This window comes from Nerophis lumbriciformis, linkage group LG03 (assembly GCF_033978685.3).
Source record: "Nerophis lumbriciformis linkage group LG03, RoL_Nlum_v2.1, whole genome shotgun sequence".
Classification (NCBI taxonomy): Eukaryota; Metazoa; Chordata; class Actinopteri; order Syngnathiformes; family Syngnathidae; genus Nerophis; species Nerophis lumbriciformis.
Window position 1 is genome coordinate 39,533,350 of NC_084550.2, and position 27,369 is coordinate 39,560,718.

General features: G+C 43.7%; 1 protein-coding gene across 6 annotated transcripts in view; it reads left to right on the plus strand.

Annotated features, from left to right (window-relative positions):
• The window catches only part of ppp1r16b (protein phosphatase 1, regulatory subunit 16B), a 276,451-nt gene that overhangs the window by 223,009 nt on the left and 26,073 nt on the right, over positions 1 to 27,369 (plus strand). For all 6 annotated transcript variants that reach the window (XR_012050324.1, XR_012050325.1, XR_012050323.1 and 3 more), the window contains exons 6-9: positions 8,969 to 9,093; positions 20,512 to 20,637; positions 20,697 to 20,772; positions 20,838 to 20,967. Coding sequence is in view for 2 of the 6 variants with exons in the window: in XM_061937730.1 (XP_061793714.1) it covers positions 8,969 to 9,093; positions 20,512 to 20,637; positions 20,697 to 20,772; positions 20,838 to 20,967 (457 nt within the window). In the remaining 4 variants the exon portion in view is untranslated. The remainder of the gene's footprint in view (positions 1 to 8,968; positions 9,094 to 20,511; positions 20,638 to 20,696; positions 20,773 to 20,837; positions 20,968 to 27,369) is intronic.

The window sequence follows — 27,369 nt, forward strand, 5'->3', positions numbered from 1 at the left end:
CTCGGTCCGAATCGCTCTCGCTGCTGGTGGCCATGATTGTAAACAATGTGCAGATGTGAGGAGCTCCACAACCTGTGACGTCACGCGCATATCGTCTGCTACTTCCGGTACAGGCAAGGCTTTTTTATCAGCGACCAAAAGTTGCGAACTTTATCGTCGATGTTCTCTACTAAATCCTTTCAGCAAAAATATGGCAATATCGCGAAATGATCGAGTATGACACATAGAATGGACCTGCTATCCCCGTTTAAATAAGAAAATTGCATTTTAGTAGGCCTTTAATATACAGTTCATACGGAGAGTAATCAGGGCTCTTTTTGTTGTGTTACAGCCTTATTGCAAAATGTAATAATTAATTTTTGTCCTCAACACTCTACACTCAAAACCCATTAATGACAATGTGAACAGTTCAATCCCTCACAACTGGACTGCCTGGTTTGTTTTGGAAGACGTTTCGCCGCTCATACGAGTGCTCAACGACTTAGATTGGTCAGATCTAGGCTAGACCTGACCAATCTAAGTCTAAGACTAGATGTGACCAATCTAAGTCTAAGACCAGATATGACCAATCTAAGTCTAAGACTAGATGTGACCAATCTAAGTCTAACACTAGATGTGACCAATTTAAGTCCAAGACGAGATGTGACCGATCTAAGTCTTAAGACTAGATGTGACCAATCTAAGTCTAAGACTAGATTTGACCGATCTAAGTCTAAGACTAGATGTGACCAATCTAAGTCCAAGACTAAATGTGACCAATATAAGTCCAAGACTAGATGTGACCAATATAAGTCCAAGACTAGATGTGACCAATATAAGTCCAAGACTAGATGTGACCAATCTAAATCCAAGACTAGATGTGACCAATCTAAGTCTAAGACTAGATGTGACCAATATAAGTCTAAGACTATATGTGACCAATATAAGTCCAAGACTAGATGTGACCAATCTAAATCTAAGACTAGATGTGACCAATCAAAGTCCAAGACTAGATGTGACCAATATAAGTCCAAGACTAGATGTGACCAATATAAGTCCAAGACTAGATGTGACCAATCTAAGTCTAAGACTAGATGTGACCAATATAAGTCCAAGACTAGATGTGACCAATCTAAATTTAGGGCTAGATGTGACCAATCTAAGTCTAAGTCTAGATGTGACCAATCTAAGTCTAAGACTAGATGCGACCGATCTAAGTCTAAGACTGGATGTGACCAGTCTAAATCTAAGACTAGATGGGACCAATCTAAGTCTAAGACTAGATGTGACCAGTCTAAGTCTAAGACTAGATGCAACCGATCTAAGTCTAAGACTAGATGTGACCAATGTAAATCTAAGACTAGATGTGACCAGTCTAAGTCTGAGACTAGAGGTGACCAGTCTAAGTCTAGATGTGACCGATCTATGTCTAAGACTAGATGTGAACAATCTAAGTCTAAGACTAAATGTGACCAATCTAAGTCTAAGACTAAATGTGACCAGTCTAAGTCTAAGATTAGATGTGACCGATCTAAGTCTAAGACTAGATGTGACCAATCTAAGTCTAAGACTAGATGTGACCAATCTAAGTCTAAGACTAGATGTGACCAATCTAAGTCTAAGACTAGATGTGACCAATCTAAGTCTAAGACTAGATGTGACCAATCTAAGTCTAAAACTAGATCTGACCAATCTAAGTCTAAGACTAGATGTGACCATTTTAAGTCTAAGACTAGATGTGACCAATCTAAGTCTAAGACTAGATGTGACCAATCTAAGTCTAAGACTAGATGTGACCAATCTAAGTCTAAGACTAGATGTGACCAATCTAAGTCTAAGACTAGATGTGACCAATCTAAGTCTAAAACTAGATCTGACCAATCTAAGTCTAAGACTAGATGTGACCATTTTAAGTCTAAGACTAGATGTGACCAATCTAAGTCTAAGACTGGATGTGACCTGTCTAAATCTAAGACTAGATGTGACCAGTCTAAGTCTAAGACTAGATGTGACCAATCTAAGTCTAAGACTAGATGTGACCAATCTAAGTCTAAGACTAGATGTGACCAATCTAAGTCTAAGACTAGATGTGACCAATGTAAATCTAAGACTAGATGTGACCAGTCTAAGTCTGAGACTAGATGTGACCAGTCTAAGTCTAAGACTAGATGTGACCAGTCTAAGTCTAAGACTAAATGTGACCAGTCTAAGTCTAACACTAGATGTGACCAATTTAAGTCTAACCCTAGATGTAACCAATTTAAGTCCAAGACTAGATGTGACCGATCTAAGTCTTAAGACTAGATGTGACCAATCTAAGTCTAAGACTAGATGTGACCAATCTAAGTCCAAGACTAGATGTGACCAATCTAAGTCCAAGACTAGATGTGACCAATCTAAGTCTAAGACTGGATGTGACCAGTCTAAATCTAAGACTAGATGTGACCAATCTAAGTCTAAGACTGGATATGACCAGTCTAAATCTAAGACTAGATGTGACCAATCTAAGTCTAAGACTAGATATGACCAATCTAAGTCTAAGACTAGATGTGACCAATTCAATGTCCTTTCAAATTTGCAAATGTTATAAAAATAAAACACTAATAAATGACATGTATATAAGTATTCACAGCCTTGGCTCAATACTTAGTTGATGCACCTTTGGCAGAAATGACACCCTCAAGTCTTTTTGAGTAGGATGCCACAAACTTGACACACTTGTCTTTGGGTAGTTTCACACGTTGCTCTTTGCAGCACCTCTCAAGCTCCAGCACGTTGGATGAAGTGTTGGTTTCCATCCAGGATGTCTCTGTACATTGCTGCATTCATCTTAGTCTAGTCAGGGAGGTGACCAAGAACCTGATGGTCACTCTGTCAGAGCTACAGCATTCCTCTGTGGAGAAAGGAGAACCTTCCAGAAGGACAACCATCTCTGTACCAAACCACCAATCAGGCCAGACGGAAGCCATTCCTGAATTAAAAGTTTGCCAAAATGGACCTGAAAGACTCCAGACCATGGGAAACTAAAGTCTCTGGTCTGATGAGACAACGATTAAAGTCTTCTGCATGAAAGCCAGGCGCCATGTGCTCCTCATGCCACCTGGTGGAGCCTGAGAGGTGCTGCAAAGAGCAATGTGTGAAACTACCCAAAGATAGGTGTGCTAAGTTTGTGGCATCCTACTCAAAAATACTTGAGGCTGTAATTTCTGCCAAAGGTGCATCAACTAAGTATTGAGCCAAGGCTGTGAATACTTATGTACATGTGATTTTTTTTTAGTTTTAATACATTTGAAAACAAAAACAAAAAATTACATTTGTTATGTGTGTACAGGGGAAGAAAACAGCACATACAGGAGGTATGTCGTTTTAACTCTGTCTATTTATATATATGAACAATATATCTAAATAAGAAAATAATAATAATTAAAGCTGCAAGCAGCGATGGACGGGACCGACTTTGACGGCACATAAAATCCAAACCGGAGCTAGTAATTAAAACTCTTTCGTCAACTTTTAATCAGAAGGGTTCAATCTCTCTCCTGTGCTAGTTTGAAGCCGACACGACAAACGTGCTCAGAGGAGATAATTTTTTTTAAAAGGTGACCGGTTTTTACAAAACTTTTGTTTTGAAGGGGGAATTGCAAACTTCCAGTGAGGGTTGGTCTCCGCCAGGGCTGCCCTTTGTCACCGATTCTGTTCATAACCTTTATGGACAGAATTTCTAGGCGCAGTCAGGGCGTTGAGGGTATCTGGTTTGGTGGCTGCAAGATTAGGTCTCTGCTTTTTGCAGATGATGTGGTCCTGATGGCTTCATCTGGCCAAGATCTTCAGCTCTCACTGGATCGGTTCACAGCCGAGTGTGAAGCGACTGGGATGGGAATCAGCACCTCCAAGTCCGAGTCCATGGTTCTCGCCTGGAAAAGGGTGGAGTGCCATCTCCGGGTTGGGGAGGAGATCTTGCCCCAAGTGGAGGAGTTCAAGTACCTCGGAGTCTTGTTCACGAGTGAGGGAAAAGTGGATCGTGAGATCGACAGGCGGATCGGTGCGGCATCTTCAGTAATGCGGACGCTGTATCGATCTGTTGTGGTGAAGAAGGAGCTGAGCCGGAAGGCAAAGCTCTCGATTTACTGGTCGATCTACGTTCCCATCCTCACCTATGGTCAGGAGCTTTGGGTCATGACCGAAAGGACAAGATCACGTGTACAAGCGGCCGAAATGAGTTTCCTCCGCCGGGTGGCGGGGCTCTCCCTTAGAGATAGGGTGAGAAGCTCTGCCATCCGGGGGGAGCTCAAAGTAAAGCCGCTGCTCCTCCACATCGAGAGGAGCCAGATGAGGTGGTTCGAGCATCTGGTCAGGATGCCACCCGAACGCCTCCCTAGGGAGGTGTTTAGGGCACGTCCAACCGGTAGGAGGCCACGGGGAAGACCCAGGACACGTTGGGAAGACTATATATCCCCGCTGGCCTGGGAACGCCTCGGGATCCCCCGGGAGGAGCTGGACGAAGTGGCTGGGGAGAGGGAGGTCTGGGCTTCTCTGCTTAGGCTGCTGCCCCCGCGACCCGACCTCGGATAAGCGGAAGAAGATGGATGGATGGATGGATGGAATTGCAAACTTCCTGTTGATTTTTGCTGGGGGTTGTCAATTTATGAAATGTAGGTCTAAGTGAGACCTACATAAAGGTTTTCATGTCTCTACGACATTCCTACTGGAAGTTACATGCTGTTTTGTCTGTTTTCTTCCTAGGAGCAGTTTTGTCTGTTTTCTTCCTAGAGGGCACTAGAGCGCAATTTTGAGTTTTGGGGTTGTTGTTTTTTATTAGATCGCAATGTTTGCCAGTCCTGATGTGTGTGTCCATTTTGGTGAGTTTTGAAGCATGTTAAGGGGGTCAAATTGTAGCTCAAAGAGGCAAAAGTGACTGTTTTTACAAAACTTTTGTTTTGAAGGGAGAATTGCCAACTTCCTCTTGATTTTTGCTGAAGGGTGTCATAGAATGAAATGTAGGTCTAAAGGAGACCTACATAGAGGTTTTTTGTTTCATGTCGCTACGACATTTCTACTGGAAGTTATAGGCAGTTTTGTCTGTGTTTTCTTCCTAGGCCGCGCTAGAGCGCAATTTTGAGTTTTGGGGTTTGGTATTTTTATTAGATGGCAATTTTCGCCAGTCCTGATGTGTGTGTCAAATATGATGAGTTTTGAAGCATGTTAAGGGGGTCAAATTACAGCTCAAAGAGGCGGCGGTATAATAATAATAAAACCTGACAAATACAATAGGGTCCTTTGTCCCAAAGGGACATTGCGGTCCCTAATAAACAAGGGAATGGAGTGTGACTAATCCAAAATTATATGGTGTGCTAGAAGTAAATGAGGAGTGTTAGCCATAGTGTTGAGCGAAAGGCGGAAGTCCAAGAGGGGCAAGGCTGGCTCGGAGGTCCGTGAGCAGACGTGAGGTCGAGGGGAGGAGAGAGGCGTCAAAGTCCGTGTCCAGGCGGGAGGTGGAGATCCAAGAGGCAGCCAGGGAAGCAGAGGGAATACCGGGAGACGAGACACACACTGCTGGAAGGCGACAAGGAGAACACAAGACAAATGAACATGATGGGGGAGAAACAGAGAGCGAGAAAGAGTGCATTGATCTTGTTAGGTTTGACTTACTGTACAGGACAGGTCGCTACGTTCTGGCACAGGATAGCAGGTTGTGCTGGCTTAAGAAGGCAAGTCTTCTCATCAGCGACAGGTGCGTTGATTGCTGGTGATTGATTGCCGCTGCTTGCTGCAGCCGGACGCAGCGCAGAGATGAATGCACACTGGTGTGTGCCGTGACAGCATTGTCATTATGGGGTATTGTCTGTGGAATTGTGAGGACAAAAATGAATTTATGACATTTTGGAATAAGGCTTTAATATAACAAAAAGTAAAGCACTGTGATGCACTGTATATGTAATGCAGTAACATTCAAGAAAACATGTACCGTATTTTTCGGAGTATAAGTCGCACCTGCCGAAAATGCATAATAAAGAAGAAGAAAAACATATATAAATCGCACTGTAACCTGGCCAAACTATGAAAAAAACTGTGACTTATAGTCCGAAAAGTACGGTACTGTAATGTTTACCTATTTCGGTCATTTGAAGCATATTCATTTCACAGACACATCACAACTTCTGTTATTTCTCACAACAACAACACCACTATGTTACGGCAAACTTCATGGAAGACAACAAAGACTACTTTGGGACACATGATCCAGAACCTGACATTTTTGAGCCTGAACATAAGGAGGATGAGCTACAAGTTTTAGAAACTGTGTGCTGGACAGATTTAGCTTGAAACACTAAGCATCATGTAGCAGTATTGCTAAGTGCTAAACAAGATTTACAAACTACAAACAGGATAAAACAATCACTTACTGTACAATGTGTGCTCTCACTGGGAATGCCGACTGATGGGATGTTCTTATCTTCCAGTTTAGAAGAAAAATTCATCATAATCCCAACAAAGGGTTAAAAAAAAGAAAGTTCCGCAAAGGAGTGTCTTTTTGTGTCTTACACCATCTCTGGGAATACATTGGATGTCTAAGTTGATCAACTTCTCGGTTTATGTGCACAGCCTTCTACTATCCAGGTGAAAGGCATGATTTATTGTCTGTAATTAACTTTCACCAACTCAGAGGCGATGCAGCAGCTCAATATCTTTTCCACTGTGAAATAAGTCTGCAAGCACAAAATAGCTGCCAGCAGGACAAAAAAAAATGGATGAATGAAGCGTTCAAACACAAGCATGGTTGGCACACACAGGACTATTTGACACTATATACACGTTTGTAAACCGAAATGTTTGCAAATGGAGGCGTTTGTAAATCGAGGTTCCACTGTACTTCAAAACCGGTATGGTTAACATTATAAGCAAACATTAAGTATAAAAGATTTCTGGACTTGCCTGCTCCTCCATAGACACAAGAGTGTTTCTTCGTCTTCTTTCGTACAGTTTTCACTTCACAGGTGTGCTTGAAGCTCATGGAGAGAATGCCAAGAGTGTGCAAAGCAGTAATCAGAGCAAAGGGTGTCTATTTTGAAGAAACTAGAATATAAAACATGTTTTCAGTGATTTCACCTTTTTTTGTTAAGTACATAATGTGTTAATTCATAGTTTTGATGTGACAATCTACAATGTAGGAAATAAAGAAAACACAATGAATGAGGAGAAGGTGTGTCCAAACGTTTGGCCTGTACTTGTACGTTGGTAGTGAAGGAATGTATTCCAATTAATTCCTTGTTTATGTTTAGTTAGCAACTACCCTTTGTCCTTGCACAAAGAATACCAGCATAAGAATGTTGTGATATTGATCATTAGTTGGTATTACACAATTATTCATAAGTAGGAGGCCCTGAAGTGTGGCCTTGACAAATAAAGTATTGTAAACATTTAAAAACATCTAAAAATAAAGTCTTGTAAACATCTAAAAACATCTAAAATTAAAGTCCGGTAAACATTTAAAAACATGTAAAAATAACGTCCTGTAAACGTCTAAAAACATGTAAAAAATAAAGTCCTGTAAACATCTAAAAATAAAGTCCTAAAAACATCTAAAAATAAAGTCTGTAAACATGTAAAAAATAAAGTCCTGTAAACATCTAAAGAATATGTAAAAATAAAGTCCTGTAAACATGTAAAAATAAAGTCATGTAAACATCTAAAAACATCTGAAATTAAAGTCTGGTAAACATTTCAAAACATGTAAACAAATAAAGTCTTGTAAACATCTAAAAATATTTAAAAATAAAGTCCTAAAAACATCTAAAAAATAAAGACCTGTCTTAAAATATGTAAAATTAAAGTCCGGTAAACATCTTAAAATATGTAAAAATAAAGTCCTGTAAACATATAAAAAAAAATGTAAAAATAAAGTCCTGTAAACATCTAAATAAAGTCCTGTAAACATCTAAAAACATCTAAAAATAAAGTCCTGTAAACATCTAAAAACATATGAAAATAAAATCCTGTAAACACCTAAAAACATGTAAAAAATAAAGTCCTGTAAACATCTAAAAACATCTAAAAAATTAAGTCTTGTAAACATCTAAAATTATCTAAAAATAAAGTATTGTAAACACCTAAAAACCTCTAAAAAATAAAGTCCTGTAAACATCTAAAAATATGTAAAAATTAAGTCCTGTAAACATCTAAAAAATATGTGAAAATAAAATCCTGTAAACATCTAAAAATTAAAGTGTTGTAAACATCTAAAAATATGTAAACAATGAAGTCCTGTAAACATCTAAAAACATGTACAAATAAAGTCCTATGAACATCTAAAAACATGTCCAATAAAGTCCTGTAAACACCTAACATGTAAAAAATAAAGTATTGTAAACATCTAAAAATATCTAAAAATAAAGTCTTGTAAACTTCTAAAAACATCTAAAAATAAAGTCCTGTAAACATCTAAAAATATGTAAAAATAAAGTCCTGTAAACATCTAAAAATATGTAAAAAATAAAGTCCTGTAAACATCTAAAATATATGTAAAAATAAAGTCCTGTAAACATCTATAAATAAAGTCTTGTAAACATGTAAAAAAAAATCTAAAAATAAAGTCCTGTAAACATCTAAAAATAAAGTCTTGTAAACATCTAAAAACATCTAAATATAAAGTCCTGTAAACATTTAAAAATATGTAAAAAATAAAGTCCTGTAAACATCTAAAAATAAAGCCTTGTAAACATGTAAAAAAAAATCTAAAAATAAAGTCCTGTAAACATCTAAAAACAAAGTATTGTAAACATCTAAAAACATCTAAAAAATAAAGTCCTGTAAACATCTAAAAACATCTAAAAATAAAGTCCGGTAAACATCTAAAAACATTTAAAAAATGATGTCATAACATTTTACAGAAGCCTCTTGTGAAAGTCTAAAAACTGTTCAGCTCTGCAAACATTTGCAATGTGTTGAGATAAAAACATTTAAATATGTTTGTGTGTGATTGGACCGGCAGGCATCACCCAGGAGATGATCAACGAGACACGAGCTTCAACAGAGAGGAGGATGCTGGGAGATATCCAAGAGCTAGTAAGGTTGGGAGAGGAGGTCAATCAGCAGGACTCTCAAGGAGCCACACTGGTGAGACACACTTTTACACATGCTTTCACTTTTTCTTCAGTGACAAAGTACAAAACCCAAAACCAGTAAAGTTGTCACTTTGTGTAAATGGTAAATAAAAACAGAATACAATGATTTGCAAATCCTTTTCAACTTATATTCAATTGAATAGACTGCAAAGACAAGATACTTAATGTTCACACTGAGAAACTTCATTTTTTTTTGCAAATAATCAAAGTTGTCACAGGGGCATTTTTTACCGCTGTGTTACATGGCCTTTCCTTTTAACAACACTCAGTAAACGTTTGGGAACTGAGGAGACACATTTTTGAAGTGGAATTATTTCCCATTCTTGCTTGATGTACAGCTTAAGTTGTTCAACAGTCTCCCTTCTGCTATTTTAGGCTTCATATTGCGCCACACATTTTCAATGGGAGACAGGTCTGGACTACAGGCAGGCCAGTCTAGTACCCGCACTCTTTTTACTATGAAGCCACGCTGTTGTAACATGTGGCTTGGCATTGTCTTGCTGAAATAAGCAGGGGCGTCCATGATAACGTTGCTTGGATGGCAACATGTGTTGCTCCAAAACCTGTATGTAAATTCATATTTCCTTAGCTAATTTATCAAGCATACATCTAAGTATATTTTGGTATTCCACTAATGCTAATTGTAACCATGCTAAAATAGTACTCTGAGCATGCTATCTATTTTAGCTAATATTTTTTGTTGCTTGACGCCATCTGACCAGCATGCTAACTGTTAGCATTTCAGTTTGGCTTTGGCTGTTCAGCCTTCACACAAAATTTCTACCGAAATTGCATTTTTTGGTTGTTTTTTTTTTAATGATCTATACATTGTACTGGTTTTAAAGGTGAAAACTACCAAAATGGCCCAAGCATCTTTTGATTGGTCAGTCTGTGGCCCTCAGGGGAAGAAGTTTGGGCACCACTGTGTTAAACCTTCCAATGGTTGTAAAAAAAGGCCCCTGCGGGCATACTTGCCAACCATCCCGGATTTTCCGGGAGACTCCCGAAATTCAGCGCCTCTCCCGAAAACCTCCCGGGACAAATTTTCCCCCGAAAATCTCCCGAAATTCAGGCGGACCTGAGTGACGTGTCGACAGCCTGTTTTCACGTCCGCTTTCCCACAATATAAACAGCGTGCCTGCCCAATCACGTTATAACTGTAGAATGATCGAGGTTTCTTATGTGGGTTTATTGTTAGGCAGTTTCATTAACATCCTCCCAGCGCGGCAACAACACACAACAGCAGTCACGTTTTCCTCTACCGTAAAGCAGTTCGTCTGTCGTAAACGGCAATGTTGTGACACTCTTAAACAGGACAATACTGCCATCTACTGTACATGCATACGTGACAATAATACCTAGGGCTTTTAGAGAGTGCAGTGCACAACTGCGCACACAAGGAGACGAAGCAGAATGCATCATCAGAGAGGGTGTTCAGCATGGTTAGAAAAATAGTGACAGAGAATAGAACAAGGATGGACAATTCAACCCTTAACTCAACAATGAGTAGATGAGTGTTATGTGTGTGTATATGTGTAAATAAATGAACACTGAAATTCAATTTCTCTTATATATATATATATATATATATATATATATATATATATATATATATATATATATATATATATATATATATATATAGCTAGAATTCACTGAAAGTCAAGTATTTCTTATATATATATATATATGTATATATATATATATATATATATGAAATACTTGACTTGGTGAATTCTAGCTGTAAATATACTCCTCCCCTCTTAACCACGCCCCCAACCACGCCTCCGCCCCAACTACGCCCCCCACCCCCTCACCTCCCGAAATCGGAGGTCTCAAGGTCGGCAAGTATGCCTGCAGGACTTAAAGAGAAATGCAACTAAAGCTGAAGCGTCCTGTTGCATTTGGAACATGAGTCGCGATCAAAAGTTTACATCCACTTGTAAAGAACATAATGTCATGGCTGTCTTGAGTTTCCAATCATTTCTACAACTCTTATGTTTTTGTGATAGAGTGATTGGAGCACATACTTGTTGGTCACAAAAAACATTCATGAAGTTTGGTTATTTTATGAATTTATTATGGGTCTACTGAAAATGTGAGCAAATGTGCTGGGTCAAAAGTATACATACAGCAATGTTAATATTTGCTTACATGTCCCTTGGCAAGTTTCACTGCAATAAGGCGCTTTTGGTAGCCATCCACAAGCTTCTGCTTGAATTTTGACCACTCCTCTTGACAAAATTGGTGCAGTTCAGCTAAATATGTTGGTTTTCTGACATGGACTTGTTTCTTCAGCATTGTCCACACGTTTAAGTCAGAACTTTGTAAAGGCCATTCTAAAACCTTAATTTTAGTCTGATTTAGACATTCCTTTACCACTTTTAACATGTGTTTGGGGTCATTGTCCTGTTGGAACACCCAACTGCGCCCAAGACCCAACTGATGATTTTAACTTGTCCTGAAGAATTTGGAGGTACCGTATTTTCCGCACTATAAGGCGCACCTAAAAATCTCCAATTTGGTCTAAAGCTGACAGTGCGCCTTATAATCCGGTGCGCCTTATATATGGACCAATATTGAGCCACAACAAACCTAAACTTCATTTTCGTAAAGTTTAGGTCTCGCTACTGCGGTAAGCAGCCGCCAAATTCTTTTTCTACGGTAAGCAGCCGCACCCGTAGAAGAAGAAGAAGCGCGCGGTGCATGCTGGGATATATGACTGCGCGAGGCGTGGCGTTTTGATTTCCATTTGTTTGTTTACGTAAAGACCAGTGACGTGCAGTCACTAGAGGCAGGGCCTCACCTGCCATCATGGAAAGAAGAAAAATGTAAAAAGCAACAAAAAAAATGTAATTGTTATATGTATCCAGTGATTATACTATAAAGTTATTTTCCATTTAACTTCACCAGTTTTAGATTATTTTTATTCAAAATCGCTGAATTTTCACATTTGCCGTTCAAATACTGAGAAGAGACGGTGCGGTGAACAGCAGCCAGTTGAGGCACGTCACTCAGTGCCTCAACATGGATTGCGCAATGACTCGGCTAACTGCTGGCCTGCTGTGCAGTGAGACCGTATTGCTATATGAACTATATTATACATTTCCATAGTTTAGTTAGCTGAGGTATATAATGTACAGTGTATTTTGTCAACAACTGTATGTGTGTAAAGTATTTCTTGTGCTGAGCGATCATAAAACGGCTGCAAAAGATGCACTGGCTGAGGCTTGCCTCCTGCACCCCCGCCGTAGAATTGTTATATCAACTAAAGCCCACACTTAAACTTTCCACGTGCAAGATTGAATCTATTTAAAAAAATTATTTCATAAGAAGCCAAAAAATGCAAAAACAATAATGTTCGTGTTGGAGGAGTTGTGAATGACTGCAGGGACACAACATTAGATACACCTACAGACTGCAGGTGTATCTAATTCACAACTCCTCCAACACGAACATTATTGTTTTTGCACTTTTTGGCTTCTTATTAAATAACTTTTGTAACCTATTTTCTTGGGCTTTCCTCTTTGTGATGTTAAGTTCCTGTTATGCGCTGTTATACAGTATATGCCTTGAGCTCTTATTTTGAAGGCGCTAAGAGCGGAAGTGATGTCACGTTGCAGAGGTTTTTGAAAGAAGGTAAATAAAGTGGTCCTCGTGTAAACTGGAGCCTCCGTGTTTGTTATTTTGTAGTTTCATACAGTATAGGCGACATTTATAAACCCTCGGTTACACTTTTTTAAATAGATTCAATCTTGCACGTGGACAGTTTAAGTGAGGGCTTTAGTTGCGGCGCATGGACTTAATTTCTAAGTAAAGGTAAGACCATAATAACGTTTTTTTTTATTAAATGTGCTTTTTTGTGTGCTACAGTTTGTATGTGTAAAGTTAAAGTTAAGTTTAAGTACCAATGATTGTCACACACACACTAGGTGTCATGAAATGTGTCCTCTGCATTTGACCCATCCCCTTGATTACCCCCTGGGAGGTGACGGGAGCAGTGGGCAGCAGCGGCGCCGCGCCTGGGAATCATTTTTGGTCATTTAACCCCCAATTCCAAGCCTTGATGCTGAGTGCTAAGCAGGGAAGAATGCTGGTATGAGCTTTTAAACATAACCCGTTAACTGCTGCCAATCAAATGGTGAATAAGATACTCTTTAGGGTTCATATGTTTGTAAATCTGACTGTGATGAAGTCAGTGCCTCACCAGCCATCAACCTCACCGCACATCACTGGTAAAGACCCCAAAATGGCTCCTATTAAGAGACACGCTTACGACGCAGAGTTTAAACTTAAGACGATCAGTCACGCAGTAGAACACGGGAATAGAGCAGCAGTGACACTGACTCGACGGATGCCGTATCCAACCAACTGTTTAATTCGGACACTGAAGAAGAAGAATTTGAGGGATTCGTGGATGAGGAATAACTTCATAAAGTGAGCTTTACATGTTTATTTTGTGTGTTGTGTTGTGTGACATTAACGTTTGAGCAACTGATATATTGTTATTGCTCTGCACTATTTGGAGTGTTACTATATTGTGATTGCACTAACCTTTGATTTACCGTAACAGTATCACTGTTTTTACGTGTTTATTGAATCAGGGAATAGTTCCCCTCCACTATGTGATATAAATGTTGCACTACATGTTATACTTTGCTGTTGTTAAAAGATAAACAAAACATCACTGACTTTACCTTGGGGGAAAATAATGAAACAGCTGTTTATTCATTTTGGGAGTGAACGGCGTTGTCAGAACGCTGGTTTGTAATCTATTAATAAAGTTTGACTGACCTATCTGACTGTTTTGCTGACATTCCCTTTAGCGCAGCTCCATCTGATGGATGCGTAGGTCCATCCATCCATCCATCTTCTTCCGCTTATCCGAGGTCGGGTCGCGGGGGCAGCAGCCTATGCAGGGAAGCCCAGACTTCCCTCTCCCCAGCCACTTCGTCCAGCTCCTCCCGGGGGATCCCGAGGAGTTCCCAGGCCAGCCGGGAGACATAGTCTTCCCAACGTGTCCTGGGTCTTCCCCGTGGCCTCCTACCGGTCGGACGTGCCCTAAACACCTCCCCAGGGCGGCGTTCGGGTGGCATCCTGACCAGATGCTCGAACCACCTCATCTGGCTCCTCTCGATGTGGAGGAGCAGTGGCTTTACTTTGAGCTCCCCCCGGATGGCAGAGCTTCTCACCCTATCTCTAAGGGAGAGCCCCGCCACCCGGCGGAGGAAACTCATTTCGGCCGCTTGTACTCGTGATCTTGTCCTTTCGGTCATAACCCAAAGCTCATGACCATAGGTGAGGATGGGAACGTAGATCGACCGGTAAATTGAGAGCTTTGCCCTCCGGCTCAGCTCCTTCTTCACCACAACGGATCGATACAGCGTCCGCATTACTGAAGACGCCGCACCGATCCGCCTGTCGATCTCACGATCCACTCTTCCCTCACTTGTGAACAAGACTCTGAGGTACTTGAACTCCTCCACTTGGGGCAGGGTCTCCTCCCCCAACCCGGAGATGGCACTCCACCCTTTTCCTAGCGAGAACCATGGACTCGGACTTGGAGGTGCTGATTCTCATCCCAGTCGCTTCACACTCGGCTGCGAACCGATCCAGTGAGAGCTGAAGATCCTGGCCAGATGAAGCCATCAGGACCACATCATCTGCAAAAAGCAGAGACCTAATCCTGCAGCCACCAAACCGGATGCGTAGGTGCGCCTTATACAAACCCCGTGTCATGATCCGTTACCCGGATCATGGCATGATTTATGTCGGTTATGTTTCTGCTTTAGTCTGTTTCCTGGGTGCACACTCTTTCCTTGTTTACTGCTGGTTTCCATGGGCACTGATTCTCCTCACCTGTCTTAGTTTTGGCAATTAGTGTTTCCACCAGGTGTTTTGGCTAATCACTCCCCTTTATAGTTTCCTGTCACCCAGCAGTAAGTGCTGGGTCAATGTTTGCTTTATGCAACATTTACGTTTCCTCTGGTTTTCTCCTCATAGTAAGTTTGTGCACGCTAGCATTCCTTGTTTATCACCCTTGGTGACATTTTGGTTTTTGTTTAGCTCCACGCTTGCTAGCGTCCTCAGTTTCATATTTTTGTCCTGCCTTTTATTTATTAAAAATACTTAATCCTACCTGCACACTCCTCCTGCTTGTCTTCTGCCTTGGAAGGAACACGACAATCTCAACCATGCGTCCAAGACGTAACAGATTGACCCAGCCAGACGAAGTGTTCCTGTCCAACAAAGACAAGCAAGACATCCTCCTGGAGCTCAGAGCGGACACGCAGCCATGGGAAGACGAGGACGAAGCCGAGCTGTCCGAGGAAGACCTTCCGGCCGACGCCATGGTAGCATGGGGGCAGCTTATGGCGAAGTTGTCGGAAGCAGAGACCCGCTTCCTCCCCCACTCTCAAGCCACCCGGATGTCGTCCACCCCACCTGGTACGCGAAGGCTACGGCAGCGGGCCAGCTCAGCGCAGGAGCAGAAGGGGTACAACACGGACACTTTGCCCTCAACATTGTCTGCCAGGCTCTTCCCGTGCGGCTTCTCCTCCCCTCAGACACCACCTGCTGGCAACTGTCCAGAAAGGCGCCAGCGGCGCACACGCACAAGGCCAGCTTCCAGGCTTCCTAGAGCCCACCCGCCCGTGCCCTCTGCTCCCGCCGAACAAGCGCTCCCCCCACCAGCTCCATCTAGCATCAGGAATCTGCTTCCTGAGGGGGGGGGCAGTGCTGGTAGCGTGTCAGCGGGGCAAGCAGACCTCATTCCACTGAGGATGCTGCCTGCCTCTCCTCCAGCGGGGGCGCTGTCTGCTTCCGCCCTACTTCCTGCTCCAGTGCCACAAAGCAAGTTGGACCCGCCAGAGAAGTACAGTCCGGCTTGGGTGGATGAGTGGTACCGCAAGGTACTTATTGAACTGCAACTGGAGGAACAATCCCAATCAGCAGAGAACACTCCGCCCACTCCCCTGGCTCCTCCCACACCGACAGCCCGGACGCCTGCCACTCTGACGCCACCATCAACCCTGGTGGTCCTGCAAACGCCATCCTCTCCACCTCCTGCTCCAGCGCTGCAAAGCACAAGAGACCCCGCAGAGACCGACCCAGTAAAATGGGCATTGCACCAACAGGACAAACAACTTGGACAACAAGAGGAACAGTTTGGCGTTCTTGGGGCTTGCGTCAACGCCATAGCGGAACGCCAAGACGCCCGCCTTGGTGCTTTGGAGAGACAGATGGGAAGTATACTCTCCGCACTGCAGGTGATGATTCCCCCTACGGCCAACACAGCAGTCCAGCTCAGACATCCACCACCCGCAGATACTCCGTTGCCTGATTCGCCTCTGGCTCCGCCCACGCCGACAGACGAGCCGCCTGCTCCGCCTCTGGCTCCGCCCACGCTGACAGACGAGCCGCCTGCTCCGCCTCTGGCTCCACCCACGCCGACAGACGAGCCGCCTGCTCCGCCTCTGGCTCCGCCCACGCCGACAGACGAGCCGCCTGCTCCGCCCACGCCGACAGACGAGCCGCCTGCTCCGCCTCTGGCTCCGCCCACGCCGACAGACGAGCCGCCTGCTCCGCCTCTGGCTCCGCCCACGCCGACAGACGATCCGCCTGCTCCGCCTCTGGCTCCGCCCACGCCGACGGCGCCTCCTGCTTCCATGGCGACGGCGCTTCCTGTTTCCACGGCGACGACGCCTCCTGCTTCCATGGCGACGGCGCTTCCTGTTTCCACGGCGACGACGCCTCCTGTTTCCACGGCGACGACGCCTCCTGTTTCCACGGCGACGACGCCTCCTGTTTCCACGGCGACGACGCTTCCTGTTTCCACGGCGACGACGCTTCCTGTTTCCAAGGCGACGACGCTTCCTGTTTCCGCGGCGGCGCTTCCTGTTTCCACGGCGACGACGCTTCCTGTTTCCACGGCGACGACGCTTCCTGTTTCCACGGCGACGACGCTTCCTGTTTCCACGGTGACGACGCTTCCTGTATCCACGGCGACGACGCTTCCTGTATCCACGGCGACGACGCTTCCTGTATCCACGGCGACGACGCTTCCTGTATCCACGGCGACGACGCTTCCTGTTTCCACGGCGACGACGCTTCCTGTTACCACGGCGACGACGCCTCCTGCGCCTGCCTCGCCTACGATGTACCCACCTCGTGTCCAGCGGGCCGCAGCACGGCGCCGCCCACCTCCTCGTGTCCGGCGGGCCGCACCTCGGCGCCGCCCACCTCCTCTTGTCCAGCGGGCCGCACTATGGCGCCGCCCACCTTGTCGTTTCTGGACTTTTCATGGACGCCTTTGGCGCCAACAGCAGCGACGCCCCAGACTTTGGTACAGGACTCAAAGACTGCTGAGGTTCTGGCGCCAGTCTCGTCCGCCTCCTCAACGACCACAGACATGGCCGTTCCGAGGTCGCCCGCCTCGACGATGGCGGCGACAATCTACCCGCCGCCGCCACCTGACTTGTCCCCGGTGGCTTCGGGGACACATGGCCTGGCGGCCCACCACCAAGTCCACCCTCCACCCTCCCGTGACTTTTGACTTTCTGGGGGGGTTTTTTTGTAGGGGAGGGGATTCTTGTTTGGGACGTCTGGGATCCGTCCCTTAAGGGGGGGGTTATGTCATGATCCGTTACCCGGATCATGGCATGATTTATGTCGGTTATGTTTCTGCTTTAGTCTGTTTCCTGGGTGCACACTCTTTCTTTGTTTACTGCTGGTTTCCATGGGCACTGATTCTCCTCACCTGTCTTAGTTTTGGCAATTAGTGTTTCCACCAGGTGTTTTGGCTAATCACTCCCCTTTATAGTTTCCTGTCACCCAGCAGTAAGTGCTGGGTCAATGTTTGCTTTATGCAACATTTACGTTTCCTCTGGTTTTCTCCTCATAGTAAGTTTGTGCACGCTAGCATTCCTTGTTTATCACCCTTGGTGACATTTTGGTTTTTGTTTAGCTCCACGCTTGCTAGCGTCCTCAGTTTCATATTTTTGTCCTGCCTTTTATTTATTAAAAATACTTAATCCTACCTGCACACTCCTCCTGCTTGTCTTCTGCCTTGGAAGGAACACGACAATCTCAACCATGCGTCCAAGACGTAACACCCCGTTTCCATATGAGTTGGGAAAGATGTAAATATAAACGGAATACAATGATTTGCAAATCCTTTTCAACTCATTTTCAATTGATTGCACTACAAAGACAAGATATTTGAAGTTCAAACTGACCTACTTTATTATTGCGTTTATTATTGCAAATAATAATTAACTTAGAATTTCATGGCTGTAACACGTGCCAAAGTAGTTGGGAAAGGGCATGTTCACCACTGTGTTACATGGCCTTTCCTTTTAACAACACTCAGTAAACGTTTGGGAACTGAGGAGACACATTTTTTAAGCTTCTCAGGTGGAATTCTTTCCCATTCTTGCTTGATGTACAGCTTAAGTTGTTCAACAGTCCGGGGGTCTCCGTTGTGGCATTTTAGGCTTCATAATGCGCCACACATTTTCAATGGGAGACAGGTCTAGACTACAGGCAGGCCAGTCTAGTACCCGCTCTCTTTTACTATGAAGCCACGTTGATGTAACACGTGGCTTGGCATTGTCTTGCTGAAATAAGCAGGGGCGTCCATGGTAACGTTGCTTGGATGGCAACATATGTTGCTCCAAAACCTGTATGTACCTTTCAGCATTAATGGTGCCTTCACAGATGTGTAAGTTACCCATGTATTGGGCACTAATACACCCCCATACCATCACAGATGCTGGCTTTTCAACTTTGCGCCTATAACAATCCGGATGGTTCTTTTCCTCTTTAGTCCGGAGGACACGACGTCCACAGTTTCCAAAAACAATTTGAAATGTGGACTCGTCAGACCACAGAACACTTTTCCACTTTGTATCAGTCCATCTTAGATGAGCTCAGGCCCAGCGAAGCCGACGGCGCTTCTGGGTGTTGTTGATAAACGGTGTTCGCCTTGCATAGGAGCGTTTTAACATGCACTTACAGATGTAGCGACCAACTGTAGTTACTGACAGTGGGTTTCTGAAGTGTTCCTGAGCCCATGTGGTGATACCCTTTACACACTGATGTCGCTTGTTGATGCAGTACAGCCTGAGGGATCGAAGGTCACGGGCTTAGCTGCTTACGTGCAGTGATTTCTCCAGAGTCTCTGATCCCTTTGATGATATTACAGACCGTAGATGGTGAAATCCCTAAATTCCTTGCAATAGCTGGTTGAGAAATGTTTTTCTTAAACTGTTCAACAATTTGCTCACGCATTTGTTGACAAAGTGGTGACCCTCACCCCATCCTTGTTTGTGAATGACTGAGCATTTCATGGAACCTACTTGTATACCCAATCATGGCACCCACCTGTTCCCAATTTGCCTGTTCACCTGTGGGATGTTCCAAATAAGTCTTTGATGAGCATTCCTCAACTTTATCAGTATTTATTGCCACCTTTCCCAACTTCTTTGTCACGTGTTGCTGGCATCAAATTCTAAAGTTAATGATCATTTGCAAAAAAAAAAAAATGTTTATCAGTTTGAACATCAAATATGTTGTCTTTGTAGCATATTCAACTGAATATGGGTTGAAAATGATTCGCAAATCATTGTATTCCGTTTATATTTACATCTTAGCAAATTTCCCAACTCATATCGAAATGGGGTTTGTAATCCGGTGCGCCTTATATATGAACAAAGTTGTGAAATATGCCATTCATTGAAGGTGCGCCTTATAGTGCGGAAAATACGGTAATCCTCCTTTTTCATTGTCCCATTTAAAGCACCAGTTCCATTGGCAGCAAAACAGGCCCAGAGCATAATACTACCACCATCATGCTTGACGGTAGGTCTGGTGTTCCTGTGATTAAAGGCCTCTATTTCAGAAAACCAACACATTTAGCTGAATTGCACCAATTTTGTCAAGAGGAGTGGTCAACCAGAAGCTTGTGGATGGCTACCAAAAGTGCCTTATTGCAGTGAAACTTGCCAAGGGACATGTAAGCAAATATTAATAATTAATGTATACTTTTGACCCATAATAAATTCATAAAAGAACCAAACTTCATGAATGTTTTTTGCAACCATCAAGTATGTGCTCCAATCACTCTATCACAAAAAAATAAGAGTTGTAGAAATGATTGGAAACTCAAGACAGCCATGACATTATGTTCTTTACAAGTCTTTGGTTAGTCTTCATGGTGCATGGTCAATCAAAAACTGAGCCCGCTAGAGTCTTTGGCAAAATCCAGGCAGGAAGTTATGTAAGACTAATCTTTTGTTCTACGCTTGGGATGTAGACAAAGCGACAAGTTTCCTTCCTGCGTGGTCGGCTTTAGAGCAACACTTGTGAAGAATGTGAGAAAAGACAAAATTGATGAGTGTTTTGGTCGCAGCTGCACATCGCAGCGGCAAACGGCTTCATGCAGGCTGCCGAGCTGCTGCTGGAAGGAGGCGCCGGCATGGACCTGAGGGACTCGGACGGGTGGCAGCCGCTCCACGCCGCAGTGTGCTGGGGTCAGGTGAGAGAGACCACCAGCAGATGGACTTAGAGTCCGCCTCAAGTCCTTTGTCCTTTCAGATGCACCTCGCTGAGCTGCTGGTGTCTCACGGAGCCAGTCTCAACGCCAAGACCTTCCTGGACGAGACGCCCATCGGTAGAGACTTCTCGGTCCATCCCGTCTTGTCCAGTCGGCTTTCATCTCGCTCTTCGTCTTTTCAGACCTGTGTGAGGACGAGGAGTTTCGAAGCATCCTACTTGACCTCAAGCACAAACATGACATCATCATGAAGTCGCAGCTCAAACACAAGACCTCCTTGAGCCGGAGGACGTCCAGTGCGGGCAGTCGTGGGTGAGTTCTGACCCCTGCTGGCCGCCCGCTGCTACTACATCACACGATTGAAGAGTCACACACATCGAGACCAGTGTTTTTCAACCAATCTGAGCAACGTTCCCTCTATTGCGCACTGCTCACGAGTCCTCTGCACACAATTCTATGCCGCGCACAAAATCAAATACCACTCGAAACAAAATAGACAAATAGTTTGTTTTGTATGATATTGCAATGCAACTGTGAGTAACAGGTGACGAAAGGCCATACTTGCCAACCCTCCCGAAATTTTCCGGGAGACTCCCGAAATTCAGCGCCTCTCCCGAAAACCTCCTGGGACAAATATTCTCCCGAAAATCTCCCGATTAATTAAAAAAAAAAAAAAAACGAAATAAATGTTTACTATATTTTGCTAAAAACATCAAAATTAATTGTATTTTTATTTGTATTTATTTGTGACTCCTTATTACATCCAGCCATAGAATTATACATTAAAATAAACATATTTGAAATAATTGATTTTAAATTATCATAATAATTCATTTAAAATGACCATATTTAATTATTAAAATAATTGCTTGTTTATCAACAACTTTAGCATTTTATTCATTACATTTTGACACTCTCAGAAGCCAAGCAATGTTATATTCCTTAATATTTATTTATGCAAGTTTGAAGTATCAATTATCTAAACACAGTTTTTTTTGCATATTTTCAGGATGTATATATATATATATATATGTATATATATATATATATATATATATATATATATATATATATATATATATATGAAATACTTGACTTGGTGAATTCTAGCTGTCAATATACTCCTCCCCTCCTAACCACGCCCCGCCCCACCCCCGACCACGCCCCCACCCCCTACCTCCCGAAATCGGAGGTCTCAAGGTTGGCAAGTATGCGAAAGGCGGCCACAACAGATAAAACAATGTTTGTCAACACTTAAATTATTGTAACGTCTGTGGAGACACTTAAAGGAGGACAGGAATTCCATCGGTCCCTTTATTTAGCGAAATTGTTTGTCGGCTATAACCACACCAAAACAATGCGTAAAATACTTTTATCTAGCAAAACTAGTCATTGTCTACCGTACAAACCAAGCCAAAAGCAACCCTTTGTCATCCGTTATATCAACAGCAGCTGCTTGCTCTCTCTCTCACCTGCACCAACACATACACTATTGCAGGGGTCGGCAACCCGCGGCTCCGGAGCCGCATGCGGCTCTTTTATCACTCTGATGCGGCTCAGCTGCATACTTGCCGACCCTCCCGATTTTCACGGGAGATTTCCGGATTTCGGTGTCTCTCGCAGAAAACTCCCGGGATTAATTTTCTCCGATTTTCACCCTAACAATAATAATAAGGGCGTGCCATGATGTTACAGCATTTAGCGCCCTCTACAATCTGTATTAACAGCGTGCCAGCCCAGCCTTGCGCATGCAAGGGACAGCAAGGCATACTTGGTCAACAGCCACACAGATTACACTGGCGGTGGCCATATAAAACAACTTTAACACTCTTACTAATAATGCGCCACACTTTGAACCAAAACCAAACAAGAATGACAAACACATTTCGGGAGAACATCTGCACCTTAACACAACATAAACACAACAGAACAAATACCCAGAATCCCATGCAGCCCTACATTATACACCCCTGCTACCACCAAACCCCGCCCCCACCCCAACCCTGCTCCCTCACACATCAACCCCCCCCCCCCCCCCCCCCCCCCCGTGCGTCGGCTGAGGTGGGCGGGGTTTGGTAGCGGGGGTGTATAATGTATCCCGGAAGAGTTAGGGCTGCATGGGATTCTGGGTATTTGTTCTGTTGTGTTTATGTTGTGTTACGGTGCAGATGTTCTCCCGAAATGTGTTTGTCATTCTTGTTTGATGTGGGTTCACAGTGTGGCGCATTATTAGTAAGAGTGTTAAAGTTTTTTATACCGTCAGTGTAACCTGTGTGGTTGTTGACCAAGTATGCCTTGCTGTCACTTACGTGAGCAAGCAGAAGTACCATACAATGTGCGGCTGGGCCTGCACGTTGGATGTAGTGGGCACTAAATGCTGCACGTTCGAGAGAATACTTGCCCTGAAATTCGTAGTCTGCCGGAAAAATCGAGAGGGTTGACAAATATGACGCTGTCAAGCGCCATTCATATAAAACTCGCGGGCCGCACTAACATTCAATTTTCATATTAAGGTGAGGGCCGCGTGTCTGAGACCCTTGGTTTATACATAGCACAAAGCAAAAAAAAACTTTGTTAGCAGTGTTATTTCATTTTAAATTTCAAAAGATTTTTGTGGCTCCCATTATTTTCTTTAATTTGTGAAACTGGTCAAAATGGCTCTTTGAGTGGTAAAGGTTGCCGACCCCTGCACTATTGCAATTAGCCACTGGTGCGTTTATGGCCACGCAAAAAGTTGGACAACTCCAACACTACACGTAAAGTGTAAATTTCAGGTCGTTTTACTATGACTCCTCAATCAGTGTGCTTATTCTACTGTCATTTGTTAAGAATGTTATTTTTTGAATATTAATCATGAAATGATGTTACAGGACTACAGAATTGCTACTAAAAATATTTATTTTAAGGACAGAAAGTTAATAAACACTTCATCTCATGCAACATGTGAATGTTTTAAGGGGAACTAAATGTGATCTCTGAAAGGGGTACACAATATTTCCAAAGCAGGACCCCCACCCAGGCATAAAATACTATAGTGCATTGCTGATTAAAAAAAAAGAATATATAAGTGGGCCAAATCACATATATTAGAAAATAATCTCTTGAAAAAGACTACTGTCACTTGATTATAATAATAAGATTAAATTGTTATGTCAGGTTTGAGACAAATGTGCTGCTGGTATGACCACAGTGTGCACGTCTGTATTCCACTGAATGCTCAGAGTGTTTGTGCGTTTTCTCACACACATGAAAAATTATAGGGAACATTGCCAATAGGCATACCTTGGTAAAATGTCTCCTCTTTAGTTTTGGGCGTACAGTAGGCTGCTAAGCATGATCTACTTATTTTCACCAGTATAATCATTGCTAGCGTTGGTTGTAGCTCGTTTTAGTCTTTGTCTTCTGATACAACTGACAATACCTGTTGGACAATTTGCTCACACATTTGTTGACAAAGTGGTGACCCTCGTCTCATCCTTGTTTGTGAATGACTGAGCATTTCATGGAAGCTGCTTTTATACCCAATCATGGCACCCACCTGTTCCCAATTAGCATGTTCACTTGTGGGATGTTACAAATAAGTGTTTGATGAGCATTCCTCAACTTTCTCACTCTTTTTTGCCACTTTTTTTTTAAACATGTTGCAGGCATCAAATTCCAAATGAGCTAATATTTGCAAAAAATAACAACGTTTTCCAGTTCGAACATTAAGTATCTTGTCTTTCCAATCAATTCAATTGAATATAGGTTGAAAAAGATTTGAAAATCATTGTATTCTGTTTTTATTTACCATTTACACAACGTGCAAACTTCACAGGTTTTGGGTTTTGTATTAAGAATGTTAATTTAAGCATAGTAATCATGAAATGCAGTTACCAGATTAGATACATGCTGATAAAAAGTATGTAATGATATATTTTACAGACACAACGTTATCCACTATATCCCATGTTTGTGCTACAGCCCACATCTCATTGTGCTAAATGTGAATATTTCAAGGGGAACAAATCGTGATCTCTGAAGTGGTACATGTCTTAAATTATTTTACAGCAACCCCCGCGACATACAACATACAGCTCCTGAAAACTTTTTTTAAAATGTCCATTTAGATTAATTAATCATTTAGATTAGGAAATAGTATAATGGAAATAACTGCTGTTATTTGATTAATAAAACATTGAATTTGTTATGCTGTCAGCTTTGGGAAAGGTGTGATGCTGGGGTGGCGACAGCGTGCATTTTTGATGTTGCTCACATGTCGTCCAAGGAATGCTCAGGGAGTTTGAGCGTTTGCTCAGACACATGAAAAATTAGAGGGAACATTGCATCTGAGATTATGTAAATTCACCTAATTAGCTTAAAAATATGTTTTGCAAACCAGTAATCATAATCCGCAAATATTGTGTTGTTGTTGAGTGTCGGTGCTGTCTAGAGTGCAGCAGAGTAAGCATGTAATACTTATAATATGCAGACGACAGCGGGAGGCAGCGTGCAGGTAAAAAGGTATCTAATGCTAAAACCAAAAATAAACAAAAGGTGAATTCCCCTAAGAAAAGGCATTGAAGCTTAGGGAAGGCTTGTTGTTGTTGTTGAATTGCTGTTGTTGTTTTTGTCTCTCTGTCTTATCCCCCTCTTGTCCCCACAATTTCCGCCTCTGTCTTCCTTTTTTTTCTCTTTCTATCCTCTCCTGCTCCGGCCCGGCTGCACCAAATGATAATATAAATACATTTAATAAAGTCAAATACTCCGGAGGCAGCAGACAGGCCAAGCGGTCTGCGGCTTCAGCGGTCGCGGAGGCAAAAACTCGGACATGGGAGGAGTTCGGGGAGGCCATGGAATACGACTTCAGGACGGCTTCGAAGCAATTCTGGACCACCATCCGCCGCCTCAGGAAGGGGAAGCAGTGCAATGTCAACACCGTGTATGGTGGGGATGGTGTTCTGCTGACCTCGACTGCGGATGTTGTGGATCGGTGGAGGGAATGCTTCGTAGACCTCCTCAAGCCTACCAGCACGTCTTCCTATGAGGAAGCAGGGCCTGGTGAATCTGTGGTGGGCTCTCCTATTTCTGGGGCTGAGGTTGCCGAGGTAGTTAAAAAGCTCCTCGGTGGCAAGGCCCCGGGGGTGGATGAGATCCGCCTGGAGTTCCTTAAGGCTCTGGATGTTGTGGGGCTGTCTTGGTTGACAAGACTCTGCAACATCGCGTGGACATCGGGGGCGGTACCTCTGGATTGGCAGACCGGGGTGGTGGTTCCTCTCTTTAAGAAGGGGAACCGGAGGGTGTGTTCCAACTATCGTGGGATCACACTCCTCAGCCTTCCCGGTAAGGTCTATTCGGGTATACTGGAGAGGAGGCTACGCCGGATAGTCGAACCTCGGATTCAGGAGGAACACTGTGGTTTTCGTCCTGGTCGTGGAACTGTGGACCAGCTCTATACTCTCGGCAGGGTCCTTGAGGGTACATGGGAGTTTGCCCAACCAGTCTACATGTGCTTTGTGGACTTGGAGAAGGCATTCGACCGTGTACCCCGGGAAGTCCTGTGGGGAGTGCTCAGAGAGTATGGGGTAACGGACTGTCTCATTGTGGCGGTTCGCTCCCTGTATGATCAGTGTCAGAGCTTGGTCCGCATTGCCGGCAGTAAGTCGGACACGTTTCCAGTGAGGGTTGGACTCCGCCAAGGCTGCCCTTTGTCACCGATTCTGTTCATAACCTTTATGGACAGAATTTCTAGGCGCAGTCAGGGCGTTGAGGGTATCTGGTTTGGTGGCTGCAGGATTAGGTCTCTGCTATTTGCAGATGATGTGGTCCTGATGGCTTCATCTGGCCAAGATCTTCAGCTCTCACTGGATCGGTTCGCAGCCGAGTGTGAAGCGACTGGGATGGGAATCAGCACCTCCAAGTCCGAGTCCATGGTTCTCTCCCGGAAAGGGTGGAGTGCCATCTCCGGGTTAGGGTGGAGATCTTGCCCCAAGTGGAGGAGTTCAAGTACCTCAGAGTCTTGTTCACGAGTGGGGGAAGAGTGGATCGTGAGATCGACAGGCGTATCGGTGTGGCGTCTTCAGTAATGCCGACGCTGTATCGATCCGTTGTGGTGAAGAAGGAGCTGAGCCGGAAGGCAAAGCTCTCGATTTACCGGTCGATCTACGTTCCCATCCTCACCTATGGTCATGAGCTTTGGGTTATGACCGAAAGGACAAGATCACGGGTACAAGCGGCCGAAATGAGTTTCCTCCGCCGGGTGGGGGGGCTCTCCCTTAGAGATGAGGTGGTTCGGGTCAGGTCAGGATGCCACCCGAACGCCTTCCTAGGAAGGTATTTCGGGCACGTCCGACCGGTAGGAGGCCACGGGGAAGACCCAGGACATGCTGGGAAGACAATCTCTCCTGGCTGGCCTGGGAACGCCTCGGGATCCCCCGGGAGGAGCTGGACGAAGTGGCTGGGGAGAGGGAAGTCTGGGCTTCCCTGCTTAGGCTGCTGCCCCCGCAACCCGACCTCGGATAAGCGGAAGAAGATGGATGGATGGATGGAGTCAAATACAAATAAGGCCACAAGAGAAGTATACCACACTTCTCTTTTGTAAAGTAAATTTGTACAGCCGATATGGGCATCTGCATTAACATATGATTTGGCTGAGAAGCTGGACAGGACAAAAAACAAATAAAATAAGAAAAAATAAATACAGAAAATAAATAAATAAAAATGATAGTTTAGTGT